This window comes from Scyliorhinus torazame, chromosome 12, assembly GCF_047496885.1.
Source record: "Scyliorhinus torazame isolate Kashiwa2021f chromosome 12, sScyTor2.1, whole genome shotgun sequence".
NCBI lineage: Eukaryota > Metazoa > Chordata > Chondrichthyes > Carcharhiniformes > Scyliorhinidae > Scyliorhinus > Scyliorhinus torazame.
In genome coordinates this window covers 15,878,047-15,893,309 of record NC_092718.1, presented here as the reverse complement: position 1 = coordinate 15,893,309, position 15,263 = coordinate 15,878,047, and the positions used below count along the sequence as shown (strand labels likewise).

At 41.6% G+C, this 15,263-nt stretch overlaps 1 protein-coding gene across 18 annotated transcripts in view; it reads right to left on the bottom strand.

Annotated features, from left to right (window-relative positions):
• The window catches only part of map2k5 (mitogen-activated protein kinase kinase 5), a 426,928-nt gene that overhangs the window by 275,266 nt on the left and 136,399 nt on the right, over positions 1 to 15,263 (bottom strand). For all 18 annotated transcript variants that reach the window (XR_011933854.1, XM_072470457.1, XM_072470459.1 and 15 more), the window contains 2 exons: positions 12,307 to 12,374; positions 10,875 to 10,923 (listed from right to left, as the gene is read on the bottom strand). Coding sequence is in view for 17 of the 18 variants with exons in the window: in XM_072470457.1 (XP_072326558.1) it covers positions 10,875 to 10,923; positions 12,307 to 12,374 (117 nt within the window). In the remaining variant the exon portion in view is untranslated. The remainder of the gene's footprint in view (positions 1 to 10,874; positions 10,924 to 12,306; positions 12,375 to 15,263) is intronic.

The window sequence follows — 15,263 nt, the reverse complement described above, 5'->3', positions numbered from 1 at the left end:
ATATTGAAGTGGACGATCACATTGAATGACAGATCAGTCTCAAAGGGGCGAATGGCCTACTCTTGTTCCTAACAGTCATATTTCAGACAATAGCATTTCCTCACAACACACATTCCCATCCAGCTTTGTATCACCAGTGAACTTGGAATGTGAAGAAAAGTTTACTTTTAATATTTCTGGGGTCAACTGTGGTATTCTGTAAAGCAGGATTGTGGGGTGTGTCCAACTAACTTAACTAAGCTGGGGACTGAGTGTCTACAACAGCGAGAGGCAACCTAGGCTAGCGAGTGGGCCATATGAGTGGCCCTGCTTCATCTCCATGGGCCACAAGATAAGAAATTGGGCATGTTCGTTGGCCATGACCCCATGAATAAGATTAAATACATGCCTAGTATTTCATAACGAGTTATAGAAATGCACAATCATTCATATATTAAGGAAAATGTCATCAACTTCAAATGGTAAAATAATAAACTTTTTGGATACAGAGGGAGTGAATGGCTCTCACAGTCAATGTGTGCAAACAACATGCACCTCACTTAACTTGCCCAGATGCGTCACTTCAGTCATACCAGTAAAACAAAACTACGTGAGTGGAAATCAGCAGAATGTGGCAACCCTGCATGTGGACAACAGTCAACAAAATAACTCGTGGGCCACACTCAGCCCAGGTAGGTATATGTGGCCCCAGGCCACAGGTTGCCCACCACTGGTCTACAAAGCTGAGTAAATCAAAGTGGCCAGTTGTGAAAAGCAGGCACTTGAAGTGAATAGGGCCGTGTTAGATGTTGCAAGACACAGGTAGAAATTTGCATTAGGAGATAAGTGAGGATTTGGGTTTTTAGCTGTTGAATTTCAGAGGTAAGTAAGAGGAGTTTACTAATTGGAGGTCATAAATAACTACGGCCAATTTATTAAATTTAATTTTAGCTGAAAGGGGTGCCATAAGGAGGAGATAAATAATTTTAGATCCTGGGAAAGATGAATAAGGATAAGGACTTTGAGAAAATATGAAAGAGAAAAAATATATTTAAAGAGAGATTGAGAGCTGTGCTGAGGTGTGACCATGGAAGATATCCTGAAGAGAGTCTCTGTGCTGCAGAGGCCGAGCAATCCGCCAAACATTTCACGGCACATGATTTTAGAAGCTGAGCCGCCCTGAAGGGGTTGGTGGTGGTGGTGGGGGGGGATTTTGATACAGTAGTAAAATTGTTTTGATACACTGTAGATGGATCATTGCTTATTTTCCAAGTGATTTGATCCAAAATCAATATTTTTTTACTCTACATCACACTTTTAAACTTCTGTTCCTCACACTGAAAAGTTGCAATAATGCCCATGTTCCGAGATTATATTATACTAATCTACTGACATATTTGCATATAGTTCCTATTTATAAAACATTACTTCTTTATGTGACATTTCTGCCAACTTACTTCCATTTTAAATTTGTGTTCACATTTAGAATTGAAACTGTGCACATGTAAACTTATCTTGTGATTACATTGTCCTGCCTGCCGTAGCACTGTAGGGCCTCAGTTTTGCATCTGTCAGCTCCTCAGCCTGTACTGCAGAGAAACTCTAAGCTTCAAATTTATCCCTCTGCTACCCAAATTTCCACTTTTTGCTGTATAACTATAAACCTAAAATATCATATGAAAATAAGGATAAAATCTGGATCAGGGTTTGTGCATCCTTTGTTTTGCAACATTACCCAAAGGCTAAACTTAAGTTTAACTAGAGGCTGTTTAGCACTAGAGGCTGTTTAGCACAGGGCTAAATCGCTGGCTTTGAAAGCAGACCAAGGCAGGCCAGCAGCACGGTTCAATTCCCGTAACAGCCTCCCCGAATAGGTGCCGGAATGTGGCGACTAGGGGCTTTTCACAGTAACTTCATTTGAAGCCTACTTGTGACAATAAGCGATTTTCATTTCATTTCATTCACCATCTGTATGCAATGCCACAGAAGATCCACCAGTAATACAAATTCTACAAGTTGGCCTACAATCAGACGTCTTCCATAGAATGCTTTATGCAGCTACTTTTCCACATCTCGGTACAGCAGTTTCTACAAGTATACAATCTTCCTCTCTTGCAAAGCCATTGTGTTGCTTCGATAGTTCTCATAAAATCTCAAACTCATAAATTAGTCAATGTTTAGTGTTAACAAGATATATGAAAGGACTTGGTTTGCTGAACATAGGCGAGCAGTAACTACAGCCTTATTAACTCACTAATCCTTGGATTTTATATGGTCTCACTTGGTGATTTATTTCTGAACGAATCAAATCAAAACTTTGCAACCATTATTTCAGCAAAATGTAATGGTATGTGCATAATAGGTTTATACTATGTTCACCTGAATGGCAAAAAAGTGAGTCTTTGAAACTTCCTCAAGAGGAGTTGGAAGCAGACTCCTTGAATGTTCTTAGGGTAGAGGTACATAGCTTCTTGATAGGCAAGAGGGTGAAAGGTTGAGGTGGATTGGAATGTAGAGCTGAGGTTACAATCAGATCAGCCAAGATCTTATTGAATGGTGGAGCAGGCTCAAGGGGCCGAGCTGCCTACCCCTGCTCCTAATTCATATGTTCATATAAACATACAAGGCATTTACCATTTTAAACTATGATTGCCAGCAGAGAGTACTTTTCGCTGAGAAATACAACCATTTACAGATTTGTCACTGATGTGGCAACAGTGGGAGAAATTTAAGATAATGAAATGGGAGCAGCTTAACAAACATTGAATGTGTTGGTTTGCACACGATTTCATTGATGGATACAAATTCACCACATGAACCCACTACTATCACATCTTACAGATAATTAACTGGAGCCATCTACTTTGCATTGATGATTGACATTTTCAAAGTCAAGCAAAAAAAAGGAAGATTTGTTTCATTCATATTTTAATTGCTGAACATCAAAGGTTTTTTTACTTGGACCTCTTTTTCATAATGTTAAGTGCAATGGGATTATGGAAGCCTAGTCAGCCACATTTAAGAGTGAAATACTTGAGAAAGAGCACAAAACTAGGTCTAGACTAGACACCTTGGATATGGCGTTGGCACCAGTTTCAGACAAAACGGGCTGAATAAAGTTCCTCTGTGTTGAACTTTATGATTTCATAAAGGCACTTTTGATTAAAAAAACAAAATGTGAATGAAATTAATAATTGCCAAGGAAGGGTTTGCAGTCTTTGAGCTCTCCGATAAAAACTGGGATATAGATTGCTTAGAAAAGCTCTGGGGGCAGACGGGGAATGGCTGTTTAAAATTCACATTTGAATACTTCATACAAACATCACAACACTTTAGGCATATATACATAATGCTAGAGGAGGCAAGAAAGCTATCCAATCAACAGAGATGGACATTTAGTATGATACTATTATATGGAGTATTTTCTGAATTATGTTTCACATTGTTGGATTAGAATGAAGCCGAAGCAACAGCAGTGAAAATCCACTTCAGTTCCATCAAGAATGTGCCGTATGGTCCTGCCGAATCATCAGAAGAGTAAGTGACATAGAACATAGAACATAGAAAAATACAGCACAGAACAGGCCCTTCGGCCCACCATGTTGTGCCGAACCTTTGTCCTAGATTAATCATAGATTGTCATTGAATTTACAGTGCAGAAGGAAGCCATTCGCCCCATTGAGTCTGCACCGGCTCTTGGAAAGAGCACCCTACCCAAAGTCAACACCTCCACCCAACACTAAAGGCAATTTATCATGGACAATCCACCTAACCTGCACATCTTTGGACTGTGGGAGGAAACCGGAGCACCGGGAGGAAACCCACGCAGACACGGGGAGGATGTGCAGACTCCGCACAGACAGTGACCCAAGCCGGAATCGAACCTGGGACCCTGGAGCTGTGAAGCAATTGTGCTATCCACAATGCTACCATGCTGCCCTTAAGAACAAATAAATCTACACTATATCATTTTACAGTAATCCATGTACCTATCCAATAACTGCTTGAAGGTCCTTATTGTTTCCGACTGAACTACTTCCACAGGCAGTGCATTCCATGCCCCCACTACTCTCTGGGTAAAGAACCTACCTCTGAAATCCACCCTATATCTTCCACCATTCACCTTAAATTTATGTCCCCTTGTAATGGTTTGTTCCACCCGGGGGAAAAGTCTCTGTCTACTCTATCTATTCCCCTGATCATCTTATAAACCTCTTATCAAGTCGCCCCTCATCCTTCTCCGTTCTAATGAGAAAAGGCCTAGCACCATCAACCTTTCCTCGTAAGACCTACTCTCCATTCCAGGCAATATCCTGGTAAATCTCCTTTGCACCTTTTCCAAAGCTTCCACATCCTTCCTAAAATGAGGCGACCAGAACTGTACACAGTACTCCAAATGTGGCCTTACCAAAGTTTTGTACAGCTGCATCATCACCTCACGGCTCTTAAATTCAATCCCTCTGTTAATGAACGCTAGCACACCATAGGCCTTCTTCACAGCTCTATCCACTTGAGTGGCAACTTTCAAAGATATATGAACATAGACCCCAAGATCTCTCTGCTCCTCCACATTGCCAAGAACTCTACCGTTAACCCTGTATTCCGCATTCATATTTGTCCTTCCAAAATGGACAACCTCACACTTTTCAGGGTTAAACTCCATCTGCCACTTCTCAGCCCAGCTCTGCATCCTATCTATGTCTCTTTGCAGCCGACAACTGCCCTCCTCACTATCTACAACTCCACCAATCTTCGTATCATCTGCAAATTTACTGACCCACCCTTCAACTCCCTCATCCAAGTCATTAATGAAAATCACAAACAGCAAGAGTCTTACATGGAAAACACTGCTCATTTTTGCCAAATGCCATGTCAACCAACCTCACCAAAAAGCTATCCTCTTCGGTTTCATTTTTTAGAAACAGATCAGGTTAGTGAAAATGTAATGGAACAGAACAGATGTAGAATGGACTCTTGGCAGTTCTAGCACTAGGATTTCAGTCACATGAATGGTGAGAAAATGCTATTTTTGTGATATGTCTTAGTAAAGGGTCCAATTATAGAATTTCTGCTTCATAATTTTTCTGTCTAAGAGGAGGACTTTGGGGCATATTAAATTAGATTGATATAATGGTGATTCTGCAAGTCTGTTTAATTGCAAACACTGCAACTGCCACGTGTAGGAGATCTGAAACACACACTTTAAAAATCTAGACCAGGGGTCAAGCACAGCTGAACCCATACTATTTACAATCTACTTGACTGTGACTATTCTTCTCATCAAAGATCAACTGTCCTTTAGTGTCAGTATTAAACACTGTCGAGATGGAAAACTCTTTAACCTCAAGTCGCCTCCATACCAAAACTAAACTGACCATCACTGATTATATATGATCTACAATATTGTTGGCATTCTGCACCACATTTGCAAGCACTCTCGATCTCTTCAATTCTGCATACAAGAAACGTGGGCTGTCATTAAATGTTGCCAAAACAAAACTCATATCCACCCATGCCTGGTCAGCCAAATCTCCCACCACTCATGTATGTTGAAGTTGACACTTTGGAATATGTTGTGCACTTCCCAGACCTTGGTAACCGCCTTTCTCAAAAGGACATTATTGATGAAGAAATTTAAAATCAGACCAGCTACGCAAACTCAGCTTTTACAAACTACAGCAACGAATGTTACACACAAACATACAAACAAGGAGCAGGTGTTAGGTCATACAGCCCCATGAGCCTGCTCCACCATTTAATAAGTCATGGCTAATCTGATAGTATCCACAAACCTACATCCTGCCGGCCCATAATAACCTATCACCCCCTTGCTTACCAATAATCTATCCACCTTTGCCTTAAAAACATTGAAGACTATGCTTCCACCACCTTCTCAGGAAGAGAGGTCCAAAGACTCACGATCCTCTTGAGTGAAATAGTTTCACCTCATCTCTGTTTTAAATGAGCGACCCCTTATTTTTAAACAGTGACTCCTAGTTCTAGATTCTCCCACAAGAGGAAACATCCTCTCCACATCCACCCCATCAAGACCCCTGTGATTATTGTGATTCCCATTGTTATTGGCCAGGGTATAGAGAACTCCAAAGTGTATCATGGAGTACACCTGTCCCACGACTTTTACTAGATTGTGGTATGGGGAGCACACGGCCCACTCTACAGGTGTGGTACAGCAGAAATCGAAAAGTATTTTTTAAAGCAAAACAATGTTTATTCTATGAACTCAAGTTAACCTTTTCAAAACATACAGTGAACATCTTAGCAACCATTAATTCAAATACAACCCCCAAAGAATACAACACTAAGTAATCCTTAAGCTTTCCTTTTAACATCCATAAGACGTACAAAAAAACTTTTAACAGAAGCACATCAGGTTTAAATTCACTACTGAGAACAGTTATCACTCCAAATTCACCAAATGATCAAGAGATAGTCTTTACATGGCAGAGGGAACAATGGGCAGCACGGTAGCATTGTGGATAGCACAATTGCTTCACAGCTCCAGGGTCCCAGGTTCGATTCCGGCTTGGGTCACTGCCTGTGGGAGTCTGCACGTTCTCCCCGTGTGTGTGTGGGTTTCCTCCGGGTGCTCCGGTTTCCTCCCACAATCAAAAGATGTGCTGGTTAGGGGGATTGGCCATGATAAATTGCCCTTAGTGTCCAAAATTGCCCTTGGTGTTTGGTGGGGTTACTGGGTTATGGGGATAGGGTGGAGGTGTTGACCTTGGGTAGGGTGCTCTTTCCAAGAGCCGGTGCAGACTCGATGGGCCGAATGGCCTCCTTCTGCACTGTAAATTCTATGATAATCTATGATGATACCTTCTGTCGCTGACTGCAGCTCCAACACTGAAACAAAACCAAAAAAACACAGGCACACCCAAGCTTTTCTCAAAGTGAAACTAAAAACTGACAGACAGCCTAGCTCCACCCACACTCTGACACCACTACAGTAATATGAGCAGACAAACATTTCTTAAAGTGACATTACCATGACAACATTGACTCCAGTTTAGCTAGGGCTCCTGATTGCCATACCCGGTCAAGTGCTGCCTTGATGTCAAGGGCAGACACTCTCACCTCAACCCTGGCATTCAGCTCTACACTTTGAAACTCCATGCCATCTAGCAATTGGTCCATGTTTTCATTCAGCACCTAACAATCTGCTCAATCAGACCCCACCATCACCTTTGATGCTTTTGGCCTAGAAATTAACTTATTTGTCTCCACTTCGATCATTATGCCTGCTACCGTCTCCATCTTGGTCTATTAGTTACTTGAAGTGCAAAGATGATATATGCTCTCCTTTACCAAAACGTTAATTACTCTAAGGGCGGCATTGTGGTTAGCACCGCTGCATCACAGTGCCAGGGACCTGGGTTTGATTCCGACCGTGGGTGACTGTCTTTGTAGAGTCTGCACCTCCACCCCATGCCTGGGTGGGTTTCTTCTGTGTGCTCCGGTTTCCTCTCCCAGTCCAAAGGTGTGCAGGTCAGGTGGATTGACCATGCTAATTTGCCCCTTTGTGTCCAGAGATGTATAGGTTAGGTTGAGGGGATGGAGGCAGGGGAGTGGGGCTAGGTAGAGTCCTCTCTCGGAGGGTCGGTACAGAGTCGATAGGCTAAAATGGCCTCCCTCTGCACTGTAGGAGTTCACGATCATCCCACGTATCTTGCTTTTTTTCTCCATTACCCACCATCTCCTTTGTGACCCTTGTACCTTCACCTGCAACAAGAAATACTGCTGCTTGACTTTTTGGTCTCAATCTTACTGATAATCTGTTGAGCTGCCTTTGCCACATCACTCTCTTCCCCTTAACCACCAAGTCAAGGTTACCCTGGCTTTGAACTGGCATCATTCGTTAATTTTTTTCTAACTCATTGCATGGCTTTTCTGAACACACCTTGTACATGAGGCTCAACTCCTCTTTTTCTTGACACTATTTCCACTGAACTTGTAGCCACTCAACTTCCGTTCCTAACTCGTACACCAGCTGATATTATGAATTGTTCCCTCTGCAGAGGTACTGTGCACCCTCCTTTTTAAATCTACCATCATCAACCCCTCATCATAATCTCACCCATGACCCCTTCTGCCCTTGCAAACCATCTCCCCATCTAGGTCAGCGGAGACTCAATGGGCCAAATGGCCTCCTTCTGCACTGTTGGGGTTCTATGCCATAAAGATCTTAATTTCCATCTGTAATGCTGCCTACCTCCACTCCTACCTCAGTTTGACTGCTCTAAAGTCTTATTCATGCTTTTGATACCTTCAGCCTTGACTACTTCAATACTGTCCTGGCTGGCATCCCATCTTTCACCCTCCATAGTGTCAAGCTCATCCAGAACTCTGCTAGCCATCATCTGAACTGCACTAAGTCTAGCTTATCCATCACCATGTGTTTCCTGAACCATGTGATATGATTAAGTCCTCAAAGTCTGAGCACTTACACTTTAATATAAGGTTTAATAATGTGAAGTTATTAGATGACTTCCCTCTGTTCTCTTCCCCCCTACATATGGTACCTGGTCAGCCAACTTCCCAATTTTAAAATGATCATGCTCATTCACATTCCTCCATGCCCTCAATTATCACATCTCCTCCATCTCTACAATCCTTCAAGTACTGTACATTTCTCCAATGCCCGACTCTTATGCATGCTTGTACATAAGAACATAAGAACTAGGAGCAGGAGTAGGCCATCTGGCCCCTCGAGCCTGCTCCGCCATTCAATGAGATCATGGCTGATCTTTTGTGGACTCAGCTCCACTTTCCGGCCCGAACACCATAACCCTTAATCCCTTTATTCTTCAAAAAACTATCTATCTTTATCTTAAAAACATTTAATGAAGGAGCCTCTACTGCTTCACTGGGCAAGGAATTCCATAGATTCACAACCCTTTGGGTGAAGAAGTTCCTCCTAAACTCAGTCCTAAATCTACTTCCCCTCATTTTGAGGCTATGCCCCCTAGTTCTGCTTTCACCCGCCAATGGAAACAAACTGCCCGCATCTATCCTATCTATTGTACAATAATAATAATCTTTATTGTCACAAGTAGGCTTACATTAACTCTGCAATGAAGTTACTGTGAAAAGTCCCTAGTCGCCACGCTCCGGCGCCTGTTCGGTTACACAGAGGGAGAATTCAGAATGTCCAAATTACCTAACAGCACGTCTTTTGGGACTTGTGGGAGGAAGCCGGAGCACCCGGAGGAAACCCACGCATAGGGAGAATGTGCAGACTCCACACAGACAGTGACCCAAGCCGGGAACCGAACCTGGGACCCTCGAGCTGTGAAGCAACAGTGCTACCCACAGTGCTACCATGCCGCCCATCCCTTTGTACCACTATTGCCTTCAGCAGTCCAGGCCATAAGATTAGAAATTACCTTCCTAACTTCTCTGTCTTTCCTTTTTTCTCCCCTCCCAAGTCCCTACATAAAATTTATCTTTTGATCAAACTTTGAGTCACCCATCCTGAAATGAAAATGAAATGAAATGAAAATCACTTATTGTCACAAGTAGGCTTCAAATGAAGTTACTGTGAAAAGCCCCTAGTCGCCACATTCCGGCGTCTGTTCGAGGAGGCTGGTACGGGAATTGAACCGTGCTGCTGGCCTGCCTTGGTCTGCTTTCAAAGCCAGCAATTTAGCCCTGCGCTAAACCAGCCCCTTCTGATATGGCCTTCAGTGACAATTATTGTCATAATGCACTCCTGTGCAGCAGCTTGGGACGGTTTCCCATTTTAAAGGCATATATAAATGCAAGTTGTTATGATAGTAGAACATGACCGTTGTAGATAACGTAGATCCAAGAAGAAATAAAATTCCTGTGATTTGTGTGGGAAAATGAAAGCGTAGACACCAAGGGAATACACAATCATGCTTGGTGGGAATGTCCCCATTTTAAAATAAAATGCCAACGTTGACTATCTACATTCAATTGTTAAGAATTGCCACCTAGGTAAGATACCGCAAGGTGCCTAATGCTCCCCTGTAATCATTTCTCAATGACTAATGGGGAAACAAAATGGTGGGGAACATGGAGAGCAGAAAGGGAAGTCATCTCATTAACTGCACATTATACCTTGTAAAACATTATAGGTGACCAGACTTTGCGGAGTTAATCATATCGCATGACTCAGATAAAAAATATTTGATTGCTCAAATTTCACTTTTGCGTACCACTTCCAATTCTACCTCAAAATTACGTCATTATTCCTTGTGTAATACCATTATTCCAAGATGATAAACCATATCAGCAACCATATTGTAGATCAGCAAAAAACAGGGGTGATTGATCACTGTTGGATTCAATGTCATTTATGGAGGTTTGAGGATGGCAGATCTGCTAGGAGAGCATTTGAAGTAGTTAAATTTTTAAATTAAATTTAAAGTACCCAATTCATTTTTTTCACAATTAAGGAGCAATTTAGCGTGGCCAATCCACCTACCCTGCACATCATTTTTGGGTTGTGGGGGCAAAACCTACGCAAATACTGGGAGAATGTGCAAACTCCACACGGACAGTGACCCAGAGCCGGGATCGAATCTGGGACCTTGGTGCCGTGAGGCAACAGTGCTAACCACTGCGCCAACATGCCGCCCGAAAAAGTTACATTTTTTGATGAAGGTTTCAGCAGCTGATGGACTGAACACAAATACAAAAGTAATTTCTTAGAATATAGTTCTATTTTAAAATCAGGGCATTTATTCCAAAACTAACACACACTTGGATTCAGACACCATCCACAGTGTGACTGAACTCATTCATCTTGTTTAGTTTTCAGTACACTTCTCCAACCTATTATTCACAGCAAATTAGATATCAATTAAACATACTGAAATTATACTTGCATGCAGCTTCCATCACCCACCTACCTGTCCATTTGCCAGTATTTTCTTAAGTTCAGCAGAGGATTTCTTCAAGCTGATGGGGAAAAAAAGCAAAGGCAGTTATATAAATGGATATATCTACATAAAAATACACAATCTAAACTAATTAACACAACAGTACAGAACATGAATTCCATTGAACTCAAAGAAATAATCATCAATAAGCTAATTTGTGTAATTAATTATTTTTGGATAAATAAAGCACGAATCGCTGTTTGCATTTAATCCACAAATCAGAACTACATGATATCAGAAAAATGGCAAAGCATTCTTTCACTGTATCTTTATGCATTATAGCATGGTGGTTCGCACTGTTGCTTCACAGCATCAAGGTCCCAGGTTCGATTCCCAGCTTGGGTCACTGTCTGTGCGGAGTCTGCACGTTCTCCCCGTGTCTGCGTGGGTTTCCTCCGGGTGCTCCGGTTTCCTCCCACAAGTCTCGAACGATGTGCTTGTGAGGTGGATTGGTCATTCTGAATTCTCCCTCTGTGTACCCGAACAGGCGGCGGAGTGTGGCGACTAGGGGCTTTTCACAGTAACTTCATCGCAGTGTAATGTAAGCCTATTTGTGACACTAATAATGATGATTATTATTATTATAGAAGGTGTCCCTTCCCCAAGCACTCTAGAAACAAATAATGATTTTCAAAAAAGAGACCCTTTTACTCTCAACTGTAAGTTAACTGCCTAGTGGGAAACTGAGTCATACAGGCTAGAAAGCTCTTGAGGTGTTGAGCTAAATAACCTCAATGAGGGTAATAGCAGGGATATTATATTTGGCCTCAGGATCTAAGAAGATAAACATCAGCTAGATTTCTTCCTCACGAGTGCTCTCCCATGACCCCTGCTGGAATATGTGCTTGCCAATGTGAACAGGACAAGCACACCAGTGACATTATCTGCAGTTGACTAGCCCAATAGCAACTACCATCAAGGCTTATATTTGAAGAATGCCAACGTGACCAAACTTTTAGAGGGCAATACATACCCATGAAAATATACTCCTGTAAGATGGACAGGAGGGTAGAGGAAAATCAGTTGGAAAACAAAATACAACTATCAAATTTTAATGCGGAGTTTATTCAATAATTTGTACTTCTCTGATTTGAGATTGAAATTCGTCTCAAGTATTTTTAAAAATCTTAAAACATACCAACACAAATCTTGCAATACAGAAAATAGAACACTGGATCTTAGATATTTAAATGAGTAATAGTTGAGATGACAGAAGAAATTATAAATATTAATTCCAACATCACTTGCCCTTTATAATAGTCTTCTTCTCATTTTTGCTAAGAATTCCCAGCAGTAACACTTCTAAAATTATATAGTATAACAGTTTTGAATCTAGCACCATTAGTTATCATGCAGAGAACATATCTCATAAGCCGTTTTTGATTCTGCTCTTGACTCTTACCTATTGTTCGACAGGCCTTCTGTGACTGCTGGGCAGCTATTATTAGAGGACCCTGCCCGTGTATTTACCTGCAGGCAGATAAAGGGAGTTTTTATCAGTCATTCATGGGCTGAGGACAGCAGTCTAATTAACCTGTAATTTACCACAGATTTCTCATTTCCATCTGAAGGTTAATTGGCTTGTTGCTAGGCATGCGATCGGCTGCGAATTCTATTTGTACATGATGTTAGCGTACTAAATCACCGAGTCTTCTTAGATATAAGAATAAGCTTTACTTAATGCTTCTGTTCTAGGACACCACGGAAAAAAGATATTAAAATCAATATCAGCATATTTTAAACAGACATTTTTGCTTCATGTATTTCAAAATGCTCTAACCATATGTTGTATTCATAGGGTTCCCTTCATGTTGTCCACCAGCTTTGTATGGATCTGCTGCTGACATGGCTGCTCGGGGCAATGGCAACGCTGATACTATAAATCTCATATTTGAGCAGTTATCAGACATTGAGATTACCAAAAGTGCTCTACAGCATTCGTTCGAGACAGTGCCACCTATTCCTTAAAATTTTGGATGGTACACTCGGTTTTCAGCAATGGGAGTCCCAGAAGTCAATCACACTGGAACTTGCACCCTCCTTCTGGCCAGCAACACACCCCACCTCCATCTTGTGTCCATGACCATCGCCTGTCTGAATATAGGGAAGTCTGTGCACAAGCTCACAACCAGGCACAATGGTGTACCAATATGCCATACCACCTTGCTCCACTTTGTTTCTTTTTAAGTTAACATATTGTGCATTTGCATACACAAATCACAATGCAGCAATGAGAAATTACATTTAAAATCACACAAGAAAGTATCGGCAGACCAAGATAAACAGGAAGACTGACTTATGTTAGTATGAGACCTGCAAAAAAAATAAGAATTCAAATAATTAAAATTACAATCAATGAATACAGTTAGATCATTTAAATTAATCATAATTGGTCTTGAACTTGATTTGGATATGGTCATTCACATCTATGGAGTACTGTTGAGATTACATCAGGCAGAACAATAACAAATATCCACAAGTTAGATAACCAGGTGTCTGGTAGCCATTCCGATAGATTTTTGAAAAGTAAATATCTGAAAAGTAAATATCACTGTAACTTGAAAAGTCAAGTAAGGACTTCAAAAAAGTGCTATCATATACTTCTGAATCACTGAAACAACAAAGATTCACTCTTCACTGATTATGCTTACTTTTCTAATACATTCTTACTCACATAAGACTTTTAGGCGCAACTCAAAAATGTCATTTTAACACCACTGGGCCGTGACTCCAAGCTTCTATCGGTCCCAAGGAGATTGGTTGACACCAGCTTTATGGTTGTCAACGTTTACCAGTGAAAGCCAGAGGGCAGGGACAGGGAAATAGATTTCATCATTCCTCAAGGTAAATAAGTTCCAACGTGTGGACTCTACATCAAATAGGTAGGAGGGGTATATTTACTCCAGGAATAAAAATAGAAAATGTTTGAAACATAGGGCAGTCACCATCTGTATAGAAAATTGGTTACACTATTTCATGTGCTTATCCTCCACCAGATGAATTGTAGTTTTTCCATACATTACATTCATTTCAGTAACATTCTTCTTCCTGCTGGTGGTGATGAATTTTACTGAAAAGCTCTGGAGGCTTTTCAGCTGAAGAGAGAGTTTAAGAAATGATTCAATTTTGATATTAATATCAGGTGGAAGAGTTTGATAAAATGGATGCAGAAGCCAGCAAAAAAATGAATTTCAACTGTACAACTTACATTAAAAATAAATGTAGCCGGTTCAAAAGAAAAAAAAAGAGATAGATGGTAACTAGAATTCTCAGTTGCAGAATTATCTGCAAAAAGGAATTAAAACATTAAAGAACAATTTTTTTGTTCATCTTAAAAAACCAGAGGGTGAAATCTAACGGCCGTGCCTGATTCAAGATGCGGCACTGCCGGTAAATCTCGCAAGAGGCCCAGCTCGCTACGCATCCAAGATCTAACGGGACTTTGTGGGGCATCAGGATCTGGATCCCGCCCACAATGGGCAGGACTAAAATGTACATATTTAAGTGTCCCAGGTGATCAGAGGCTCCCAGGTGGTCGGCCTCTGGGCAGGGTGGCACCCTGGCACTGCCACCAGGGCAGACTGGCAATGCTACCAGATGCCAGCCCGGCACCACATGAGGTGGGATGCAGGGGGTTCGAGGTCCCCTTCAATTGCTAAGTGTGTGTGTGGGGGGGGGGGGTGGTCAGGGGGTCGCATTGGGAATTCGAGATATCAGGGCTCCATTTAAAAAATGCACCCTGATCTCTTCTTGAACTGGCGAGCGGAGATCCTCAGTGCAGGAAATGAAGGTAAGTGCGGTCTCATTCCCAGCACTGAAACAGCCCACGAAACCCTCCCACAATGGAACCCTGTTTTCTTTTGTTAAATCATGCCCAAACTCCTGAAAATAATTTTCTAATTGCGATGCATAACATTTTTAATGTCTAGAATTTAAATAGCGCTGTAAAGAGAGACGTGTTGCTGAAGCTTTTCGGCTTTTATTCATCAGAAGGAGTTGGATTACGAGGAGAGGTTGAGTAGACTGGGACTGTACCCGTTGGAATTTAGAAGGCTGAGGGGGGATCTTATAGAAATATATAAAATTACAAAGGGAATAGATAGGATAGATGCGGGCAGGTTGTTTCCACTGGCGGGTGAAAGCAGAACTAGGGGGCATAGCCTCAAAATAAGGGGAAGTAGATTTAGGACTGAGTTTAGGAGGAACTTCTTCACCCAAAGGGTTGTGAATCTATGGAATTCCTTGCCCAGTGAAGCAGTAGAGGCTCCTTCATTAAATGTTTTTAAGATAAAGATAAATAGTTTTTTGAAGAATAATGGGATTAAGGGTTATGGTGTTCGGGCGGGAAAGTGGAGCTGA